At 39.8% G+C, this 24748-nt stretch overlaps 1 protein-coding gene across 1 annotated transcript in view; it reads right to left on the bottom strand.

Moving 5' to 3' along the window:
• The window catches only part of myo1d (myosin 1D), a 113768-nt gene that overhangs the window by 22215 nt on the left and 66805 nt on the right, over nucleotides 1–24748 (bottom strand). The window contains exons 17-21 of the mRNA XM_013908949.1: nucleotides 24210–24433; nucleotides 22828–22966; nucleotides 21718–21822; nucleotides 21406–21519; nucleotides 10339–10493 (exon numbers count right to left, since the gene is read on the bottom strand). Coding sequence (XP_013764403.1) covers nucleotides 10339–10493; nucleotides 21406–21519; nucleotides 21718–21822; nucleotides 22828–22966; nucleotides 24210–24433 — 737 coding nt within the window. The remainder of the gene's footprint in view (nucleotides 1–10338; nucleotides 10494–21405; nucleotides 21520–21717; nucleotides 21823–22827; nucleotides 22967–24209; nucleotides 24434–24748) is intronic.

Below are 24748 nucleotides of genomic sequence, written 5' to 3'. Positions count from 1 at the left end.
GCGAGTGTACTCTACAACATCTGGACAAAGTCTTAGTTTTGAGTAGGGATGGGTATCGAAAACCGGTTCTTGTTGAGAACCGGTTCCCACTGTTTCAATTCCTTGGAATTGTTTGCCATTTTTGCAAACGATTCCCTTATCGATTCCAGTCGCCCCGAATGACGTCACCACGTTGCGGAGGGTCATTTACCTGGCAGGAAACACGGCGCCTCAAAACTTTGGTTATACTTTACGAGAACGGATGACAACAGGGCAACTTGCAATACTTGCTAAGTAGATATTTCATTTAAGGGAGGAAACACTACGAATATGCAAAAACATTTGCTCACAAAACACGCGATGACCTTAAATGAATGTCGTGTTTTTAATTCCGATCCGGACTCGTGAATCTCAACCCAGCAGCAGCGGTAACGTTTGCACGTCCTCTCCCGTTAATGCGGCAGGTAAATAATCAACTAACAGTGCATATTATGTTAGCGCGTTCTGCCTTATTACAAAACCTGCCATTACTGTGCGTTTAGGTGACCATGATGAGAGAGACAGAGTCTGGCTCAGATGCTGGCAGTTCTCGCTGCAGTCTACCGGTAGCGTCTCCTTTCAGGCCAGGATAGACGAATGTCACCGAGCAGTGACTCAGTTTGTGGTAAAAGGCTTGGACCCATTTGCCACAGCAGATGCCCCGATTTTCGGTAAGTGAATGTGTTTAATTGTAGGCAGGGACATTACTGGATATTCTTGTGTAATTGTTACAGTATAATTTATGTTATACTTTGTTATTGCTACAGAAGAATATTTATTTTATTATTTTACATTTACAATTTTTTCCTGGGGACCCTGTGACACCCCATTGAGGAGCCGTAGGCTGGATCTCTTAAGATCTCACTGCTGGGTTTGTAAGGCCATGTTACTCCTAAATTTCTATGTTGTTCAAAGAGAAGATATAAAACAAAGTTCTAAGCTAATCGACCTTAGTGTTCTCCTTTTTTAAAAAGAATCGATAAGAGAATCGATAAAGAATCGAATCGTTAAACAGAATCGAAATCGTGAAAATCTTATCAATACCCATCCCTAGTTTTGAGTGAAATATTTTCAAATTAAAAATCACTTTAAATTAAATAACTAGCACAAAATAATAAATATAAATGTGAAGCACGCTGTGATGCTCAGTTAATTTCATCTGTCAGACGTCATGTTATACTCACCAAACTGCTGCTTTATTTTCTTTTACCAGAACAACTTTTACATTTTCCCGTTAACTGAAATGATTTCTTCTCGGTCTTGTTTTTTTCCATTTGTCATTATAATAAACAATGACTCAGCATCATTTCCTGACTGTTTGTCTTGCACTACTCTGTCCTTTATTTTTTGATTTATTTCTGTAAAATGTCTCAATTATCAGATGGACTGTCGAGGAAGGTAGATGTTCTCCTCTGATTTAATTTAACCAACTTTGATGATACCAAAACTTTTTATTAAGATGCAGTATTATGATTTCAGACACTGAAAACATCAGCTACTACTTTGGTTTGTACCTAAATATCATTGAAAGCTAACAAGCTAAACTACACGGGTGCACAACAAAATCTGTGTTAATTTAACACCAAATACTTTAATTATCATATAAAAAGTCCTGTTTTAATCTGTCTATAAAAAGAAGGCAAATATTGAAAAAAAAAAACTTTTTCCAGGTGAAATAAATGCTTTTCAGCCTGATTTTTCTCATTAAAAGAAGGAAGAGCAAGTGCAAATGGAATCTGCACTGTTAACTATCTAAACACTTTAACATTAAACTGCAAATAAACTTGTCTTAGCGTTTTTGTGACCGCTGCAGTTGGTATAAATTGTTGTATAATTTATCCATTTAAATTCTACTTAGGCATATACTTAGGAATATATCTGCCTTGCTACCACGGGCAGATGTAGCCACTAGCTGTTTGCTTCACCTCTGCTAATTTAAGTAGCTAAACTGGACCTCTTAACCATGTTTATGTCTTGTTCATACTGACAAAGTAATACGGTCTGCTGTGTGGATAATGGCACTAACAATACATACAAGAAGCCTTTGCTCAGGTTTTGGTTGCTGAAATTCTAATATTTAATTTGTACATTTGTACAATAAATAGTAGGCTGTCTGTGTGATGCGATACAACTGTTCAGGCTGAGAAAGTACCATGTTATCCAAGCTACAACCTGATCACTTCAGGCTAAAAAGCTAAAGCTAAAGCCTAAACCCCTAAATTTCAGCCTCAAAACAACAGTCAACATCAAGGTGACTATGCCCAATGTTTATTTACAGTCTGTAGTTTTTATGTAATCAATATATAATAAGTTAATAGTCAATACAGAGGTTTGTTAAACAAAACAAACAAACTGTTTTATTACTAGGATGTAATCGGTTATTGTATTGGCACTACATTCAGTCCCGATGTTCTTCTCCTTGACTAATTGACGAATTTTTTAATAACAAAACCATTAATCTCTTGTTGCAGCCAAATTCACACAGAGGACAGCAGGCAAGGATGCTATCAATGTCCTTAACCCCCCACACATCCACACACAATCCATCCACTGCACAGGCTTTTTCATTAGTCACTGTGGACATTGTAGCAACAGCTTGACTTCCCAGAGTCTTTATCTAAGAAACCAATTCCAGCTGCTTACACATCGCAGCAACTACAACGGCAGAAAACAGCAGATTATGTGAACCAAGGATTTAAAAGAATCAGCGGTGAGTTAGGAGGGGAAGACGTGCCAAGAAGTTTCTAATAATACATTCAGAACAACATCAACATGGCGTAAAACCCACCGAGTGCCACTTTCAAATGTCCAAAAAAAAAAAATCCCAACCCTTTTTTTTTTGGCATATATATATTGAATTTTATCTATCTACCACCTGGAGCTTATCACCTATGAGAATTGAAGACGAGGATGAATAATTCATTACAAAGTTATTTTTACATTTTGTCTCTCAGTGAGGAAAAGTGCGAGTCAACATGGAAGCCTGAGATGTGGCACTGAGTGAGATATAAACTGCAACACATTTAAACAGAATACAGCACGAAGTAAATCTCATATTTATTATCAAGTCATGGTTTATTGTGCACATTTTAAAAGTGTGCAAGTCTCTTGTTCATGATGATGAGTTAACAAAGACCTCACCCTGTTAGGAGAAATGGTGTTCTTTAACATGGCCTGCAATTCATGGTGGGTCTGATATTGGAAGACAAAGCCAAAAAACAAGGGTTAGGGGGACATTTGTCTTCAAAGAAAAAGTTGTGCTTTACCAGTGCTGCTGGCACATTTCAAAACTGGTTTTTGTCAGTTTCAGTAAAGCTCAGCAAGCAGCCTGTGAGTGTTTCCAGCAGATTTGCTGTCTTTTGTGCAATCTACTGATGACCTCGCCAACCTGCTAGCAACTAAAGCAATCATAAGGAGGCTTGCAGGTCCTTATACCTCTTTACAACCACTAGCAGCTCCCACCAACCACTCATCAACCAATCATGGAATACACATTTATTTCCAGTGACTGGTGGTTACCAGATGGTTGCTGATTGGTCTTTAAACTTGTGTGACTGAGGTCTTAAGCAACACTAGTGAGAAAACGAGAATTACTGCCATACCTCTGCCATCTTTTTCTCTGTGCTGGTTAATGCTTTACCTTATACTTCACATATTTATTCTTAGACTCTAGTAGAGAAGCTTTGCATGAATCACAGTTCAAAATAATCCCTTCTCATCTTATACTGCTCCTTGGGGCAGTAGTTCAGTAGGTTTTTACCTTACACAGATTATTTGTAGACACTATGACCTCATAATTTGAAACTTCTACCGTGTTTAATATAAACACTGACACAATATATAAGATAAAAAATAAGGACAAGCAAAATAAGTCCTCTTCAAAGACATTTTAGGGTAAAAAGACACTTGCAAACATTCAGCCGTTTCTTGTGGTGGCAGATAATCTTTACCTTTGGCATTTATTGCCAGCGGCAGAGCATTTCTGATATGCGTCTATTGACACCACACTGCAGACTGGTCCTAGTGAATTTCTCTTTGCATTATTGATAGCTGGTCCTTTGGTATATTCTTCGTGGGGTGAACAAGAAATAAGACTTCACAAACTAATGTACTGTGTTATGGTATATACAGTTTATGATATAGACCTGATTCCACCCTCTTACTATTAGAGGATGTATAGTAATCAGTGAGAGAGGCTGGAACATATATATGAGGTCTTTTGGGTTCTTTGACTCTGTCCTTGATTTTAATGTGTGACAGATGCAGCGTGTCTACTCCTATCCTAGCAGAGGATTTGTGGGTGTGCTGCAGTCACTGCTGCATGGTGCGCATGTCAACACACACACACACACAGGAGCACACACGCACACAAGGGAAAGACAGAGAAAAAAGGGGGTGGCTCTGTCTTGTCTAAATATAGGCCTCAACAGCAGCACAGCCTTAAATATTTCATTGCCTCTTCTCCAGAAATGAAGAAGGGGGGGAGCCAGAGGAGGAAAAAGGAAAGATTGAGAAAGAGTCAGAGAGAGAGAGAGAGATGAGCAAGTGGAGGGGGGGCCTAAGGGGTTCAGGAGAGACTGAGATCAGGACAATAGGGATAGTCAAAAATAGGAAGAAGAAAGAAGAGCAAAAAAGGATACGCAGAGGAAGAAAGAAAGAAGAAAGGCTGGAGGCAAGGGAATCTAATCCCTCCTCCTCCTTTTTATGCAAAATAAGACTGAAATATTTTGGAATTTCTTCAGACAAGTGGTGCATCACGGCCGATAAGAGGAAGAGGGTTATCTTCTTATGTATGCGGAGTCGAAATCTCTGAATCACTCCAGCTTGAAGGAACTTGGTATTGATAAGTTTGTGCTTGACACTATGAAAAATACTTTCATTTCTCAGCAAAATAAATAAATAAATAAATAATAACAGAAAATATCAAACAGATTAATGTCAAGCAGATTTGCAAACTGTCAAAAAGAAATGGCACCACACGGAAACTCAAGTATCCGACTACAGCCATGACAGAAGAGGATTTATTCCCTTTGGCGGTGTCATTCTGTTTTGGCCTCGATGTCACTTTGAGGAGGATAAAGTGTTGCTTTGTTGCTGATTTAAGCTGCCCTTCTTCCAGTATGCTGTTATGGACCACTGTGCAGCATGCTGAAGGAGAGATAAAGGTTAAAGCCGCATCTACAGGGAGCTGCAGCAGCAGGACACTGGATGCAGAAGATCCTACAGTACACAAGCATGAGCGCAATCGCATGTACACTGCTTCTCGGGAAATCCTCCACAAACACAACACACAAATCTACTAAGAACAAAGGCACAATCACGAACACGTACACATTATTTGCACATGCTGGTGTTCCCTTTGTTCTGTCACTGTTTCACAATGATGGATGAGCCTGAATGTGAAGCACATACAGGGTCATTACGCGAGGCCCACTGGAGGTTCTTAACAGCCCGACACCTACGGGGAAATGGGCTCCACAATGGAACAAGGTAACACCATCAAACGGCAATGATGAAGGACGCACACACAGGCAACGCTGCAAACACATTAAACACCAAGATGAGCAGATGCAGGCACATCTGTCTGCAAGCAATACTATATGCACCGCCCTGTCTCTCTCTTACAACCACAGACACAATGAGACACAAACATGAACAGAGAACTCAATGCATGTAGCAGACTATACTGTAGACGGGTCAGGAATAATAATAATCAGTGTCAGTGACTTAAAAACACGCCTTATCAAAACATTAATGTATGGGTACATCAAATTAACGAAAAGGTCAGCTATCAACAAACTACATTGTGTCACTGGTTTGATCTTAAGCAGTCATTTAGCAGCTTACTGAGTTTATTTTAAGACTGAGTCATTTATTTTGGATTTGCATAGCTTAGACATTGACATCTTCTTCTACCATGAAAACGCAAAGTTCAACTCATGTGAAAATACTAAACACACTGCCAAGCAACTAAAAAACAAAAAAATAAAAAAAAACACTGTAATAGTTCACTCGACCCTCTTTAGCGCCGATGATGGCACACATACATTGTTTCAATAAGCTTATGCCAAGCTCATGTCACCATATTGATTTCCATCCAGAGTTGGATTAATTTTTCACTGAGATCTTGTATCGATGTTGGGAAAGTCAAACCGCTGCATAAAGCGGCACACATCCCACCGACGCTGATTGAAGTTGAGGTTTGCGGCGAGCGTCAAGATTATTTCTCACACTCAACACGCTTTCACTGAATCCTGGAATATTTCCATGTCGTTTCCAGCTCATTACGTATATTCGGGTAGTCTGCTGACCACAGTTTTGGGGACACAACATTGCTGAATCTTGTTGTGTCCCAACTGAATCTTGAGCAGATCAGATCAGCACCCACACTAGACACGATGGGTGCATCACTTCATGTGGTCTAAGGAGCTTGGAAAGAAAAGCGTCTGGACTTCTTTAAGTTTCTTTGAAGACGTTTCACCTCTTATCCGAGAAGCTTCATCAATTCTAAGAGCAACCGGTGGAGAGTCACAGATTTTAAGCCCTATGCGGGTGTCCCCAAGATAGTAATGGACCCCCTATGGATCCTCTACCTAGTCACACGAGCCAAGGTGTGAAAACGGGTGTGGGTCACAATCAGCCAAGGTTTCAGGTGAACCCACTGTGAAGCCTAGCCCCACCTTACCATCAGATTTAAAGAAGTCCAGATGCTTTTCTTTCCAAAATCCTTAAACTACGATGACGTGGATGACTGATAAACTTCATGTACCTCTTTTCTGCACCACTGTGGAATAATTGAAATCTAGACTCAGACCACATGACCTTTAGCCAGTGCTTCAGTGTCCAATCTTTGTGCGCACTAGCAAACACAAGAAGAAGGAAAAAAAGCTTCTGTTTTCTAGGTAAATAGAAGGAGCACTGGGAAGCAAAGCATACAGCAGACAGAGAGGTTGCAAAGGCAGAGGAAAAAGCTTATAGGGAGTTGTAGAAGCCGGGTTAAGACAGTATGTATTGTAGTATGAGACGAGCATCAGGGGTGATGTGTAACATCACAAGATGATAGTGAGACCCGCTATGATGTATGGTTTGGAAACTATAGTACTGACAAAAAGACAGGAGGTGGAGCTGGAGGTGGCAGAGGTGAAGAGGCTAAGAGTTTTGTTCAGACCAGAATGGACAAGATTATTAATGAGTATAGCAGAGGGACAGCTCAGGTTGAGCAGTTTAGAGACAAAGTTAGAGGGGCAAGGCTGGTGGCTGAGGTTTGGACATGTACAGAGGAGGAATAGTGACTAGACTGGACAAAGGATGTTGGAGATGGAGCTGCCAGGCAGGAGGAAAAGAGGAAGATAACAGAGAAGGATAGATGAAGTGAAAGAGGACATGCAGAGGGCTGGTCTGACAGAAGAGGTTGCTAGGGTAGGAAGAGATGGAGGCAGATGATCCATTGTGGTAACCCCTAAAGGGAGAAGCCAGAAGAAGCAAAAGAAGATATAGAAGAAGAGGCCGGTTTTAGCAATCTCCTTAGTGGTTTTCTTTGCTTGATGCATCTTTTATCTGAATGCTGCAGCCAAGTCCCTGGGCAGCTGGTTTTGTCCGTTTAAAAAAATAATCCCATATAGATGACTTTGTAATCTTTTCCATAACCAGCGAGTGTGTGCTGCTTGGATGAAAGAGGACTGTTCACACACCTCCCCTCAATAAATACGCCAGTTGTTGGACTGACGACTGGATGTGGATAAAATGTTTTATTTATATTTGAAGACATGATGAAATTTTCCCTAACTTCAATACGTAATACTGCAGGTGGAGCACAAAACAGCAATTATAGAAGAACTGCACGTTTAGACACACTCTGACTGTTTTTGTCCATTTTCTGATCCACACCACGTTTCACACAGCGAAGTTAAACTTTTTTATGCCGTCAATAAAAGATGGACCTGCATGTCTGATGTCCACAGCTGTAGACTTTGGTGACACTATTGGGCTGAAAAAACAAACAAAAATCTATGATTACCAGTCAACTGAATTTAAAAACACAATTTTTCCCAAGTCCCACAACCCTGAACTGAATAAGCAGAAGAAGATGGATACATGGAATTTCTCCACTATATTTGTTTTAAGTTTAGAAGGTAAAAAAAAAAAACTTTCTTTCTGGTGAAACAAATTGAAAAGATTGAATAATAAAGATGCCCAGACCTAACTGGATGCCTGCTTCTAAAACAAGCTACAGTATATTTCTCACTGTGAAGAACAGATGGGAAATCGTTTTGTGTAACTTTATCAAAAAATTTTAACAAATAAATATAGATTTACTGAACTAAAGAAATTTTTATAACCTCATTCAGCTGCTCGATTATTTGCAAGGGGTCCCCACAGTGGATAGATCCACATATTTAATTTGGCCCAGATTTTATCTACAGTACACAATATCTTCAAAAGCTTTAGATTTTTAGTTTGAAAGGGCCTGAAGATCTCTGATGCCTGAGATCTTTTGGCCCTCAGGTGGCACTGCATTAAAAATATGCATGAGTATTCAAAGAACAACCACTGCGTGGGCTCAGGAACACTTCCAGAACTCACAGTTCAGAGAATCAACCAAAAATGCAGGTTAAAGCTGTATTAAAGAAGTAGAAGCCATAAGTGAACACGATCCAAAAACACATCTTCTCTGGGCCAAAAGTCTTTTTCAAAAACATGGACATGCAACCTTTGGATTAAAGAGGAGCAGGTTTCTATCAAAGTTTACTAAAAAGCCAACATGTCTGATGGTATGGGGGTACATTATCTACAGGTTTTAAAGGAACGTGTGCTCCCATCCTGACGATGACTTGTTCAGGAAAGGCTTTGCATATTTAAGCAAAGCCTGCATTTAAGCAAACTACATACTGCATCTATTACAGCAGCATGGCTTCACAGTAGAAGAGTGTGGGTGCTTAACTGCCCTGTCTGCAGTCCACAATCCTCTCCAAAAATCCTTCAGCTGGTCCCCTCAGTTCCCAGATGTTTACAGGTTGTTATTAAAGAAGAGAAGATACTACAGTGATAAACACGGTCCTCTCCCATGCTGCTGTCATCAAATTTGAAATGAGTCAATATTTTTCTTCATTTTAAACATTTGATATGTTTTCTATGTCCTCCGATGTGAATAAAATTAGATTTATTAGATGAGCATTCTATTTTTATTTCCATTTTAAAGAACCCAACTTTTTCAGAACAGGGTTTGCATTTGCACAGTAGTTTCATTTCACATTAGTGTGTCTTTACTGCGTTTGTCTTTTCCCTGCTCCCAGTCTCACTGTGAATGAACATCCTTGCATACAAGAGACAGGTGAAGCGAAATAACATTGAAATGGCACATAAATCTAAAATAGCGTAGTTCTTCCTCAGTAATGTCAGCTCACTGGATCAGAGATTGCAGTCAAGTTAAAAAACTGAAGATTTACAAAAAAAGTGAAATATCTCATAACTGATAAGATTCCTCCATGTTACGTACGTTACATCTTTCCCTCAGCAATGCAATGATGCTGACGCGTGGCGTAGTGAACAGAGACCAACCGAGAATTAAACTGAACAGACTGGACAGCTGTCAGCAAGAACCAATCCAGCTTTTTAATCAGGATTAGCCTGATGTCCTATCAAAATATCTGATTGGCGCATCCATACTGACTTTTGTTCATTTCACATTTTTGACCTAAAGCGGACACAAAACCACGTAGAAACGAAACAATAGCTTTAGAAAGAATTAACAAACATTTTATCCCAATTATCCATCTGCCTTTCTCAGCTAAACAGGAAAACAACAAATGATGTACGAATTAATATCCTGTCCTGAAGCGTGCTCTGAGTCCTTATTAAGTGAACATTAGGGTTTAAGTGGGGACAGCTGCTGCTGCGTCGTCTAACTGCCTCATAATCCTGCAACCACAGGTCACATCAGCCAGTACCACACATATGAGCCAGTGTGACTGGATTTGACATAATGTTCTAGAAATTCAATTGAGCCAATTTTATTATTTTCTCAATTTAGGAAGCACGTTGCTCCTGCAGCTATGCAGGAAATTACCTCAAATGAGAGCCGCACAAGGTTTAAGTGGGGACAATATGCTGATTATTAACTGGAAGCAGTTTTCTCTACACAGTAAATAGAAGAAATGAGCTACCTTCACCTCGTGTCACCTACAAGTCTTTAAATCAGAACAGCTAACATTTTTCAGGACATTTTAACATATCATATTTAGGCACATAAACAGGTGACTCTGCTTTCACCAGTGCCTGTTGCCCTTCCTCTGACTACTACTTGTTTCCCTCACTGCTTACCTCTTGAAATGGCTAAGCAGGGTGCCAACTAGCTCCCCGATGCGGCTCTCATTGGCAGGCACCATACCCTGCAGGCACACCACGAGATCCCTGCTGTCCTTGGTGTGGAACACAACCAGCTGGTCCTTCCCGGGGGACACGCTCAGCCCTGTCACCTGAGATACACAAATAGAGAGAGAAAGGACACACGCAGTTAAACACAGATAAACATGTACATAAAACAGACAGAGAAATACACAAACAAACACTCTGCACTGTTACAGTGTTGCAGTTGCATGTGAAAATCAGTGGAGTAATTTGGTTTCACCACAGCTTGCTTCACCAAGAAGTAAAGTGAAGAGAGCTGAAGGATTTGGACTGGTCAGTACAATAATTACTTACACTCACCTGCCACTTTACTAGGTACACCTGTTTAATGGCTCATAACACATTAATGTAGTCAGCCAATCACACAGCAGCAGCTGAACGTGTTTAGGCTTTTCAGGATGACCTGTTGAAGTTCAAAGTGATCATCAGAATGGAAAGAAAGGTGTTTTATCATGATCGTTGATGCCAGATGGGCAGGGATTTTCCCACACAACCATCTCCAGGGTTTACAGAGAAAATGTCCTACTGATGCCAGAAAAAAAATGGCTGGACTGCTTTGAGCTGACAGAAAGGCAGAACGAAAGGTCTCAATTTCTGCCTCATTTTGTGTAAGAAACTGAAAATATCTTCCCTTTTATCAACAGTTCAGGCTGGTGGTGGAGGTGTAATGGTGTGGGGGATATTTCCTCGGTACATTTTGTGCCCCTTAGCATTAATTAAACGCCACAGTCTGAATATTGTTAACGACCATATCTATTGTGTTATGATCACTGTGTACTCATCCTTTGATGTAGGGCTGCCACGATTAGTCGACTAGTCACGATTACATCGATTATCATGTCGTTTGAAGCTTTGTAAGATCCCCAAAGACGCAGGAATAAGTAGTAGGATTTAAGAGTGTAATAACGGTCTGAAACAGAAGATGGCAGCACTGCATGTACAAGGATGCCAGCTGCCGTTAAACCCTGGAGAAGAAGAAGCTATGTCCCAGAATTCATAGCGCAGCCCAGCGCAGTTTCCAACATGGCGGCAGCTAGTTAGTTTTAATATTATTATTATTATTCTTTCTGGGTCACAAAATAAACGTTTAACATATTTTCAGGCGAGAATGTAGCTGTGTAAACTTCAAATATCTGCTCAGTTTATCAAGACATCACATATTTTCAAAAGCGCTCCGACGTTTTCGGAGACGTCTGTTACCCACCAGCTCGATAGCTAGCCGGGGGCTAGGCTCACTAGAGCCCGTGAGAACACCGGACTCCCGGCAAATTGTTTTCAAACCCACCGCAGTTTTTCGTTACTCAGGTTAAACATGATATATAAGTCACTTAGATAACTTAAAAATGTTATTGTTTGGCTGTTATATTTTAGATAGCAAGGAGCAGATGGCTGAGTTTATTAAACTTCACCAAAACAATCTGCAAATTTCATTAAAATTTAATAAACTATCATCTTGCCTTTATTTTTAGTTAGCACATACCTTAAACACTTAAAGCTGTAAGCTAATGATAGTTATATAAGAGCAGATGCTGCGGGTGCAATAAGCTGTACATTTTCTGTCCAATGGATGCTTGAAATGATTAGTCGACTAATCGCAAAAATAATCAGTGACTAGTCGACTATCAAAATAATTGTTTGTTGCAGCCCTACTTTGATGGCCGCTTCCATCCATGATCTAAAACTGGTTTCTTGAACAGCAAGTTTAACCCACTCAAATCTGCCTATCAGTCACCAGACCTCAGTCCCAGAGAGTGTTTGAATGGGAGATTCGCATGGTGGATGTTTCGCCAACAAATCTGCAGAAACTGTGTGATGTCATCATATCAATATGAAGCAAACTGTCTGAGGAAGAGGCCAGTATATGTTAATGATCTTCTTCCATTAGTCTTGTTTTTTTCCAATATGCACGTCTTTATCCTGTTAATTTCAACAGTGGGACAAGGCTGGGCATGTACTTTTATTCTTTAACCCCTTAGCAGTCCAATTAGTCCCCTAAACCATCCAATGTCCCGTGGGCGGTACGTCCGACTGCTAAGGGGTTAAACATTGTGTTTTCTTCATTTTAAAGGAAACTATTAGCCGCTCGATCTTCTAGCAGAAATTGTGTAGGCTAAACATACTTTCCCGCCTTACTTTTCATTTATGATAGGATTGTACAAAATATTGCTGCTTGTTCCTGTTTTTATGTGTCCCCCAAAAGGATGCATATACAGGGTTATATGGTATATGGAAGAAAAGAAAAGAAATACTCTGTTTGAATCATGAAAAACCCCTTTTTGAATTTTCTCAGAATAAATAAGAAAAGATCATTACTATTACACTAAGGCAAATTGGTGATTTATCGACAAGATGTGATGAATTACTCGGACAAATATCAGTCAGTATCAGTCTCTGGTGTCAACTGGTGTACGGGATTTCTTCTGGTGGAGAACGTCATCAGCATCTGGAGTAATGCTTTATAGATTAGCCTCCCAAAGGGCGAGTCTAATTTTTCCAATTAGAGCCCCCCGAACTAAAGCAGCTGGGTTAAAAGGAGACTCTGTTTTTCAGCTGGATTGTCTGCTTCACAGGTCTACAAAGCTGCAGGAAGAATCCAATATATTTACAGATAAACACTTCTCAGGAGAAAAAAGAAGACCTGAGCTTCATTTCTCATTAACTTCCCATTACTTTTCCCTTTATCCTATATCCACCCTCTATTTAGCCTCGTTTTCCTTTGTCTCCTTTGTCATCTCCCCTAGGGTTTTAGCCATTTTTCTTTGTCTTTCCAAGTTGAACTGAAGGCAGTGAATGTTGAGGAAATAGCCAGAGGGCAGCCAGTCAGCTACACTAATAACCATCACCAGAGAGCAATGCCGAGACAAACTCCCCATCACAGGCAGACAAGCAGAGACAGGTTTTGACCGGTGGCAAATCAACCAGCTAGCTTATTTAGCCTCAACGCGATGCCTGTGATTTCAGAAACAAACACTTCACGTAATCACCGTGAATTAAAGCCTAAAGCCATGCCTCTCTGTATAGCAATCCACCCACAGTTAATTACAAAGAGCCGATTACATTTACATTTATATTAAAGGCTTAATTGATTGGAACGACAGTCGGTGTTCTAATGAGTTGGGTAATGATACATTCAGATTCGCTTCCTTGTCTCATTTTTTTCCTCTGTCTTGATTCCCCCAAATCAGTTTAACCAGAATATGGAATCTGTTAGAGCCATTCATCTGCCCCGCCATCTGCTCAATGACTCGTCTGTCATCCCGTTACATATTTAACAAAACTTGGAGATGTGGACATATTTTAGTCCTGCCCTCCAATTTGGGCGCTACACGCTCTGGATCTGCATTGACGATTACACTGTAGGATTTTCAGTGCAGTTGTTATGTAGACTACACGACTGTACAACTTTTGAGCCTTTTTAAAGATGTGATGAATCCCAGTTATTTCATAATATTTCATGTTCTCCTCTTTGTTGTCTTGTTTGTTAATAATAACCGATTATCTTTAGGATATGGAATATTGCAAGAAATGTGAAACTGTGAGTGGAACCATCACTCTTACACTTCATGTTATAGATGTTTCTGAAAACTTGAGATATATATATATATATATATATATATATATATATAAATAAATATAAAACCAAAACAACTGTTTTGGAAAATGACTTTCTCTGTCAAACATTACTATCAGACATTAATATAAAAAGCCAAATGAGGTTTTGTACTCAGGATTCTTGTTAATATGCTTTTTTTTAAAAAACAGAAATACACAATTAACAAATTAAAAAGAATTGCTTGCTTTGCCCATTTGGCGAATATGACTGGATGTATCTTCTGAGCAAATCCCTGGACAAAATCACAAAGGTCTTAATTGTGTGCCCTCAGGTCTGACATTCATTGGTCCACGGATGTCAAGAGGACAAAATGTGAACAGCAGGTTTTCCCAGTTTATTCTTTGGGGATCAAATAATTGGTTATATAACACATCCCAGAAGCCCAATTACGATGGAAAGGGTGGGTGCTCTGTGATTAAATGAATATAATAACTTAAGCTCCATAGCCATCCATGTTGCAAAAATGCAAGGGCATTCAAACTGCAGATGCACAAATTTACAGTATTATTGCAATTTATTTTTCATCATATCCTGATCTTGGGAGTGCATAAGCTGGCACTTCTTGTGTTCAATGCTTTTGAGTTATTGGAGACAACTGGTCAAGAAAAACACCACGCACTACACAGCCCTATGTAGACTATTGAACTGAGTGTGTAAATAAAGTATATGTGGTCACACTGCAGCTCTAGTTTGTGTTTGGTTGAGAGGTATGAGGAGAGCGGGAGCTCACTGCAAAGAAGGGAGGGAACGAGCGCACATACAGGAGGCCGATTTGTGCACATGCCTGAATGACACCAGACATCAGCTGATCTGCCCTGCCGCTCGGTATCCATGACAACACCGTCTCCTGGGAAGTTGGCATGACAACAACGGCGGGAGAGAGAAGAGAGAGGGGAAAGTCAGCACTAGATAGGAAATGGGGGGGAGGAAGAAGACGAGGTAAAAAAGAATGAAAAAAAAAAAAGACAAAAAAAAAAAGATTGCGAACAGAAGCAACGCGAGCCACCGATTCAGAATCGGTATTTCACCCCTTTCTTCAACGTTATTTTGTTTAATTTCAATGAACGATAACAAGCCAATGATCTCACAGCATTAATTGGCATATAAATCCTCTGGCAGACAGCTGTTGGCTCTTCACTACAGTTTTGGCCATCTATCAGCCCAGTCTTTCCTTTTAGCTGCCCTGCAGGAGCAGCAGTAAATACACAGAATAGGGCAGCCAAGGGGATGCTGTGGTGTTAGCCTATCACTGCTAATCAACAATGAGCTAACTGCTCTCCCCTCTGTTTGACCTTGTCTGATCAATAGCACCAAGTCACGCTGCTGTGGCTGTCTGCCCACATCTCTATCCGCTCCTCCTCACCCACCTTTCCTTCAGCTCTTGCACTTTTTCACCTTCACCAATTCACTCACCCTTGCAGTCTGACATTTATTACATAAAGGTCTTGTATGTTATGTACACACTGGGACAGTGATGTAACGATTAAAAAAAAAAAGATGAATGAAAGTTCGACACCTAAAGACCGTGTTATGCGTTTGTGCATTTATTGGTTTAGAGCAAGATGTTTTTATTTAAATTTGCTTCTATCTCCACTTAAAGGCAGTTTCTTTGTGCACATGTGGACCTTCAGTTGCTGCCATTTTTAGATCACACCATGGAAATTCTGTTCTGATCACTTGCATTTGTGCATCAGTGATGTGTTAAATCTCCTATTCTGTGCAAAAATGTCCATCCTGCAACTTCAATTTCAGTTTGAAGAGGACAAAATTACAGGAAGCCAGTTGCAGGTGGTGAAGAAAAATCTCCTGTCTCTTCAGTGTGCTGTGAGAGGGCACACAATGTCAATTTGTACAGTGTGACCCTGGGCTGGGAATTCAGGCAGCACAAAGCTGTAAATGTTGGAAAAATAAATGAGAACCATGCGTCTGGTTGCATCACCATGAACTCTGCACTTTCCTCCCCTGAAAATTGCTGTGTGGTCCCTGTGTTGTTGCCTGATAACCCAGCGCTCATCAGCAGTGATACAGAAGATGATGTTTGCTCTCAGGAAAATTTAAAGTCAAGGAAGAAATTGATGCGGTGTACGTACAAGCACTTGTAACGTGTCTGCAGGAAAGAGATGATTTTGAACAGGTGGTCAGCCGAATTTAAATGAAGTCTGGACTTTTTATAAGCACAGTTGTGGATCTTTTACAATAAAAGTGTACCTCCTGTTGTACAGACACTAATTTGTGAATGCCGATGACTTCATTAAAAAGCTTGGCACTGTAATCATTTCCAGTAAACAGCCGTCTGTTGGGAGTATTTGCAAAAGAGCCCAACCTAATAACAAAAATGCACAATATTACTGAATGTACGATTTCAGAACACCACTAATTTTTTATATTTTAGATCAAATCTGAAAAAAGACGAGCTGTCAGAATGTCTCTGTCCTCACGTTTCCCTCCAAATACAGTTTGCATGTAGAGCTTTGCGTATACTGAACTACTCCCATTGTGTTACTGTCAATGTTTGAATGCTACAAACCATTCCCTGTGCACTGATGGCTCTCTGTATGCCTCGTACATCAATTCAGGATGTGCATATGCATATGTGTGTGTCACTCTCTCTGAATGAACAATAACTAAAAATCCCCTTAACTCATGCTGCTCTCTCTGTCTGCCACCATCTGTCTCAACTCAATCTCCCAATTTCACTTCCAGATGCAGCGATGCCGGATTTGGGTGTCCATCTACAAGCTCTCTAATTCCCACTTGTCACTTTGTCAGATTCAATGCTGGGGTTTCTTGTCATAGCTGTCAGTGCACAGCAGCCTCATATCTCACTCATTTCTTCCACACGACAGGGGCGTATGTGCCTTGGAGATTAATGCGTTACACCTTCACTTTCTATATCATTTTTGCCTCGCCTCGAAGGTCAGAGGTGCAAAAGCAGAGCACAAGCAACGTTTGTGCCATTTTACCGCAGCAGAGCACTTGATGGCCAAAACGGAAATGCCAAAAGTTTGTGTAACATGTTCATTAAAGTTTAAAAGAAAGAAATTCTACTTTCAAATATATAATATATAGTTTATACATGCTCTGTGAGATTGAACTTTTATATCTCAAGAGTTTCACCTGAGTGGTGGTCGGCCTGTTATCGTAGTAAAAACACATGAACTACTGTGCAAGTATAATTGACACCCACATGAGCAGTGATATAAAGTTTTAGCTCTCTGTTCATTCGTTTAAATAAAGACTGCTGTTGTAAGCCCAGCGTAAGTGGCCAGAGATGCTGCGGTCAAGTGGTCAGACTTTTTTTCTAGGACTGCGATGGCACCCAGAGCTTAAATTTATCTCAGGGATAGTCCAGCAGTTATTTTGGAGCATGCTTGTATTAGCGACAGCCAGGTTTGATAATATCAGTAAAATCATGACCATCATTATTTTACCTGATCGACTTCCAAAAGCAGACATTCCTCAACTAATGAGGAATGCCAAATATCTCATTTGCTATGAAGTGAACACAAATTAAACTAAACAGCTGGAGGCTTTGGACATTAAATGACAGATTTTAAACATGAAGACGAAACAGTGAGAGATGTTAAAATGAGAAGTGTGCAGCTTAGAAACTGCTAGGGTCAGCATAAACACCAAGTTAATGCACAGCTTGTCAAGAACCCCAAATGCAAAAATGCACACGGCTAATCTAACTTGCAGCAAGAAAGCAAATACGCCAACTTTCGAGCATGCCAGTTACGGGCAGAGACTAGTATAATAATCAGTTTAGAAGCTTACAAGGACAAACTGAAACAGGATCAAAACATTTACTGACCTTATAATAATAATAAGCTGTTATAACAATAGCAGCAGTTAACCTTAAATGATGCTAGTTTTGGCTGTAATAAATGGCAGCATGAATCATACAGGACACATTTACCATGGAAACAGCCTCCTGTGCTACGTGCATGCAGCAGCATTAATGAACCTATCACAGTGAGAACGTGAATTAAAACCAGCCAACTGCAAAGCTGAATGAGAATTTTTGCATATTGACACATTGCCAGAGGATAACAGGCTGGTGGGAAATCAATACTGTCACCAGATTCAGGAAGCCACTCACACTGCTTCCTCTTTCTGTTTGTTGTTTGCTGGTTCTAACATACAGCAGGACATCAGTTAGGAGGGTTCGTGGTGGATGCTTCACCAGCAGTGTTGGTCAAGTTACTTGAAAAAAGTAATCAGTAACTAATTACTGATTATTTCCCCCAAAAAGTAATCCTGCTACTTTACTGATTACTTATTTTCAAAAGTAATTAATTACTTCGTTACTTTTTAAAAACACGATTTACAACCTGAATAGGTAATAAAGCCCTATTCTACTTTTTCTGCATAATCCATCATACAAAATGTAATCAAATGGAAAAGTCTCTTTTTTTTAAACTTGTTTTATCAGTTTTAATCTTTTAACTTTATTCATCAAGCAAAAATTAAATTATATGCACCATTCTCTGACTTGAAGAAATTAGTTTAATGTTTAAACCTATTTTCTGCACATTCCAGCACATACAATAAAATATTTTTTGTGTTTACACTCACTCTTTCAAATACAAATACATGCAAGTAAAACACAGCAGAAAATAAATAAAATCAAAGACTCAGCAGTCCTGTTGCTCTATTTTCACCTGCATAGCAAGCGGAGGTTTGCCCTGGTGCAGGTGTGCTGCAGCGGTCAGTTGAAGAATCTGCGCACTCGGGGCTTGCTCGGAAGTTCAGGGGTTTTTTCACTGTAAAAAGAAGTTTTCTTCCCACGCAGTGAGCAGCGGACGCTAATGTTTTTGTCACTTTTTATGGAATCAAACTCAAAGTAAGGTTAGTACTTCCACGCTTTAAATGCTGCACGCTCATACTCTCTCCCGCACTCGATATATGATCCATTGTTGATCTGCACACAGCTGTTGTCACGAACGTCGCACTCGCTTACGTCATTGTCATGAGACACTCTCGCAAAAAATAAATAAATCATGGTTTTCGTAACGTAGTAATGCAGCGTACTTATGGGAAAGTAACAGTAATCTAATTACCTTTTTTGCAATAGTAATCCCTTACTTTACTCGTTACTTGAAAAAAGTAATCAGATTACATCTCTGTTCACCAGCCACCAATTTTATATTCATGTTTGTCCACACTCATGTGAAACTTTAAAAGGAAATTAATTTAAAAAAAGAATCAAATAAAATGTTTTGCCAAGAAATATCTACTTCAGAAGATAAACTTGGGGATGTTGCTACAATGATTTGTAAAACTTGGATTATTGACACACATCTTCAACTTGGCAACCCAGTAGATCGATATAACAATCACCACTTAAAAGTGGGGATGCTAGATTCATAACACCACTTCAATACACATGGTCACAATCTCACCCCCTGTTTCTCAGATAAGATTCTGATTTATGTGAGATGTGTTTTTGCAGATTCAGATGAACTCGAAGAAATTCCCTAAAGACCTGACCGAAAGTTTAAAAGAATGGCATTTTTGCACGTACAACTGATGGAATTTGCTTGCCCAATAGTTAAAAATATATCATTTAAACTCATTGAAATGATCATTTTAAGCCAATTAGTCTGAGCAAATGTTTCTAATATTCGTACCATTGTACAGCAATGTTGACAGACCAAGCAGTTAATCAACTGAAAAAAATATCTAAGACTCTTTAATTACAGGAAACCTTCTGAGCAGCACTCCATTACTAAATACTAAACATAAAGTTTAAAACTAATGTACAGCATGAGAAGAATGATTCAAATTCCTGCTTTCATAATTACACCAGGCAATTCATACTTCTTATTCCACAGAAGCAGGTTTTCAATTTCCAATATATGATTTCAGTTAAATGTAGTAAACAATTTAACTTGGCCATAAGTAGGTCATATTAAATTCTGCAGTAAATTGGGAGTTTAAATTGGTGCTATACAGATACATGGCTGGGGTTCAGCAATAAATAAATTCGTGCCTTATCATATGAACCCTCACGCACTCACTGTCATTCGGTCTAATATCTGTTTGATATTGATCAGAGAAAGGGTGTTTAGATCCACCTATCTATCGTCTGGAGCTGGTATCACAAAGCTACAGGAAGCTAGGACTCAGATCAGCAAGTTTAGTCATTACTATCCAAAGTACAGTAGAGCTAGAAGAAAACAATGGATGGAGTATGTAAAACTTAGAAACACTCATATGGAAAAACACATTAGCACAACAGTGAGCAGTGTTGCATAAAATCTCAACAAACTGCTGCATAGCCTGGATGCTGTGGCCTTGTACCTTAGCAGGGCTCAGGTTCAGGATAGTTTCTGAACAAACAATAACAATAACAATTCATATACCACAAGTATAAGATATGATAACCTCCTTTTCTCGAGTGCCGCCTCTTTTTTTTTTTTTATTATTCTTTTTTAGTGTTTTATGAACATTTCTTAAATAAGATATAATGTAAAGGATTCCGAGCATTGGTTGCAAATGTCTACAAAGAGTTTAGAGTAATTCCAGTGGACAAATTGGCTGGTTGGAAAGTAAATGGACAGTTTTACGAGGGGAATTCTGAAAGGCCTGAAGCAGTATTTTAAAAGGAAAAGGCTTAGCATAAATAAGTTTTTTATATTTATTTCACCACTATGATAAAACCCCTTACTTTGCATTTGTGTAAGAATACATAGCTGTGAGTAGCTGCTACTCACAGCTAACTATTTCTATGTGAAATGTTATTTGTTTTACTGTTACCGTTTTTAATTACAAAACTTTAAAGTTTAAATCAACAAACTTATTTATGCATATTCTATGAATTTCTATTTAATTTATGATGTTTCAGGTAGAGACGACTCAAGTGTCTCATTCTGACCCACACCTGCGACACTAACAACAAATTCGATGTAAATATGAATTTACATCGAGAACACTTTATGTTACATTTCACTAGCTGGGACCACATCCTTGGTAACGATGGGCGATGAGGAAATGTGAACTGGTGCTGTGGTTTGGGGGAAGGCCTCGAAGGGGACTGGCAACGGCTCCCGGGCCGGGCAGATCCCCATGTATTAACGAGAAGTGAATGAAGGAAAGGAAGAGAGGAGAAGAGAGAGAAAATTGGGGGAAGGGTGGGGCATGAAAATGAGAACAGCAGGTATTGGTGAAGGGGGGCTTTTATAGCCTGAGTCTGGAGGGGGCGTGAAGGAGGAGTGGTCCTGCTCCTGAAATTAAGATGATATCTCCACTAAGCAGATAAGCAGCATGTAACCCCTGAACTACAGGGTCTGTTACAGCAGTGTCTATAGAGCTGATTTTGTCTGTTTACAGTAAAAGAAGCTTTAAAACAAAGAGTGTCATACGTTGTAGAGGGGGATGCTCTTCATGGGTTTGTACTGCTTCAGGGGGTCCATCTTGTACAGGTGGCGGTCAGTGATGAGCACAGCCCGGTTCTCCGACTTGTGGAAACGGTTGATCTGGGAAACACAAAGCTCCTCATTAGTGACACCACGGGATACAGTAGGTGCACACAAACACGGTGACATTTACACACCCTGCAGGGAAATGTTGTGAGCCATCAGCAGCTGGGTTTATGTCTTTGTACACACAGACACGTGTTGTGAGTGTGTGCACATGTGGTAAAGTCATGGATATCTGCTCTGAAAAGCTTTTACCTTGCGTACGTTGCAGGAGAACAGGACTCTCATGAATTTGTCTTTCCGCTGCAGATCGCTTGAGACCAGTGTGAACGATGCTGCCGTGTCTGGGCTGTCTCGCTTCTGTCAGACACACACACCACAAGAAACTTATCAAAATATTCCAGTTTAACTCGAATTAATTTACAACCTGCCCGAGTTAAGATGAGCTTATAAATATCCTATTTATGCATGCATTTTATTGGTTTAATGAACGTATTATCTCACAATGAAAATGTTTTCATTGCAGGAGTTTTAAATGAATAAATTGTTTGAATCATATATAATTAACCTAAAGACAGCCACAACATCCACTGACAAAAAACCCTGGCTTAATTGGGTACATTCCTTCAGTCCAGTATTCACACTCTATGGTAATTACTATTTACTGGGAAAACAGCTGAGCCAACATTACATTGTTAAGATGCTTATCTTCTTATGTCTTCTAATGTCCACCGGGTGTAATTGAGGTCTGTAAAATAAATGCGAGGTGTAAAACTGCTTCCCTTCTTTTTAGGCTTATTTTCCATTCATATCACACTGTTTGTTTCTTGTCTTGCTTGATACTTTCTTTAATAAATCTGCTCAAAGAATGAGACTAAACACTTTTCCTTTGTTTTTAACTGGAAGGTTTCTCTATAGAGTGCATATAAAAGTTAGACAAGGCCACCATATCATCACTTATTGGTTCGTGGTCTACAACTTTGAAACTTTGAAATGAAATAGGATGTCATGAGCGATGATCAGACTGATTAATACCTGAATCCAAAAGAAAATAAACCAGGGTTTTAAGTTCAGATGCAGGCAGTATTATTAAACATTGTCTGATTGAAGAGTCAGCAAACAATGAATGAATTAAATCACATGTTTAATACCAGCAGGGTACTCTATTTTTCAGCATTTTATGCTACAAACTGCACAGCATTGAGGTTCAATAACTACGTCTGATCTGGATTTCAGCCACAGAGAAACAGCAGCTGATGCAAGCTGCAGGAGACAAAGCCTGCATGAACAAAGCTAGCATGGCCAATTTCACTCTGTAAAATATGTCTTTTTCATGACTGGACTCATGCTACCCCTCCTACTCACCAGATAGTTTCCTTCCCAGGCCCGTTGCAGCCCCAAATCAGCCCTCTGGCCCTTCAGGGCCTCCAGGCCGGCTACCTTGGCCCTCACCTGCAGGGTCTCCTCTGGAGATAAGCCTTTGATCAGTGTCCATGCCCACCACCTGGAGATAAACGCATCCAAAAACACACACACAGAGCAAACTTAGAACGGAGGAAAATCGAACTTTCTATATAAAGGATGCTGCACAGAGCCTTGTTACTGTAGTCGGGTCAGTGGGGTGTTGCAGCAGGACTGCAGTCGACCCCGTCTTCACTGTACTGTATTTACTGACAGCCAACATAATTCTCTAGGAGGGTTATTTTCTCACTGTGTCCGGCTTCAAATAGAAAAAAGGCAAACAAACAGACAATGGGATGAAAGGAAGTGATGAGCCTTTGATGGAGAAAGAAAAATCAATGCCCAGTGTGAGCCCAAGGCAGAAGGAAACATGTGTAAGTTGCTTCAAAAAGACTCATCTGGATGTAAAATAACACTGGAGGGCATGTGTTGTCTCCTGTGGTTGGAGTCAGATTTACTTTTAGTTCAGCCAATTTAGGAAAGCGATTTTCTTCAAAAGAGAACAATTTAAAAACATTTTGTTTGAATAAGGTTCAGCTTCTGTTTCTGTTCTGAACGTATAATACAACAACAGTTGGTCATCATTAAAAGCTGATATTTGCTTCTACAAGTTTAACAGTTCATTTACTCTTTTAAACTTTAATTTCGTCCTGTGGTTTGTTTCTTTTCACAGAGAAAACAAAGAAAGCAAACTTAAAGTGAACCATAAGCCTTATAAGAATGTTCTGTCTGCCTGTTGGCTAGATGTGTTCGGGGCAGGAGCAACAAAAGTCAATACAGGAAGAAGGTGCTGTATTCAGAAATAGTGGATAACAAGGAGAATTTACTCCTAACATTCATATTTGTTTATGGTGAGAATGTGATCCCACCTCGATCTGCCACATGGACGCTGCAAGTCTGAGCTAAAGATCTCTCAATAGCCACGTATGCTTTGAATTCTGGGAGTACACAAACTCTAAAATAAATGTTAGGTGTGCAGATTAAACAAACTGTACCAACTAGCTATAAAATTAACCAAGCCCTCACCTATATCCTCTACTTATAAACCCAGCCCTAGACACATTTGGCCAACAAGTAGGTTAAATGCTCTCACATGGTTTACAAAGATGGATTCTGGTTTGCTTGTAGTTTTTTCTTTGCGAAAACAAAACAACAGGGAAAAGTTACAACTCTGCAGTCTAATCAATTATTCCAGACTAGAATAAACCAATTATAGGAGTAGAAACACACTTACATACATGATGGGCCTGTTTAAAAATCTATCTCGATGTTTTCTTGTGGAGTACCTGCTATGGATGCTCTTGAGCGCCTCTTCAAACCTGCGCAGAACCTTGGGGGGCGTGGGCCACTTCACGTGCCTGCCATGATCCTTCATGGATCGCACGTTTTTGAAGCGACGGTTGACCTCACGGATGTAAGACTTGACCTTGTAGCGTCGGTAGGCCTGCAGGATGGTGAGGGCAGCTCGCATGCGTCTGTACCGCATTCTGGCTATAGTTCCTCTCCACACCTGAAGACAAGGGTTCACATAAAGAATACATAGATATAATTTTATTGCAATTACAGAACAGATCTCCACATAGAAAGTACTTTTAAATGCTTTATGGCAATCCTCACTCTGGGTTTTATGGCTTATTATTGCCTCTCTTTCTGCTCATAATGCAAAATGATATTTTGATAACTTTGCAAGGAAACTCCATCATTTGGGATGACAGGCCAAGTCTGCCTTTCATAGAAAATCCAATCCATCTCTATAGTGAGCTAATAAAAACCTTCACATCTGATTTAAAACTACATACTGTATGTTACAAACATAGTCTGGCTG

The sequence above is a fragment of the Pundamilia nyererei genome, unplaced genomic scaffold (assembly GCF_000239375.1).
Source record: "Pundamilia nyererei isolate P.nyererei 1_Seehausen unplaced genomic scaffold, PunNye1.0 scaffold00017, whole genome shotgun sequence".
Classification (NCBI taxonomy): domain Eukaryota; kingdom Metazoa; phylum Chordata; class Actinopteri; order Cichliformes; family Cichlidae; genus Pundamilia; species Pundamilia nyererei.
The sequence above is the reverse complement of the archived record's forward strand: the minus strand, read 5'-3'. Positions and strand labels throughout refer to the sequence as shown.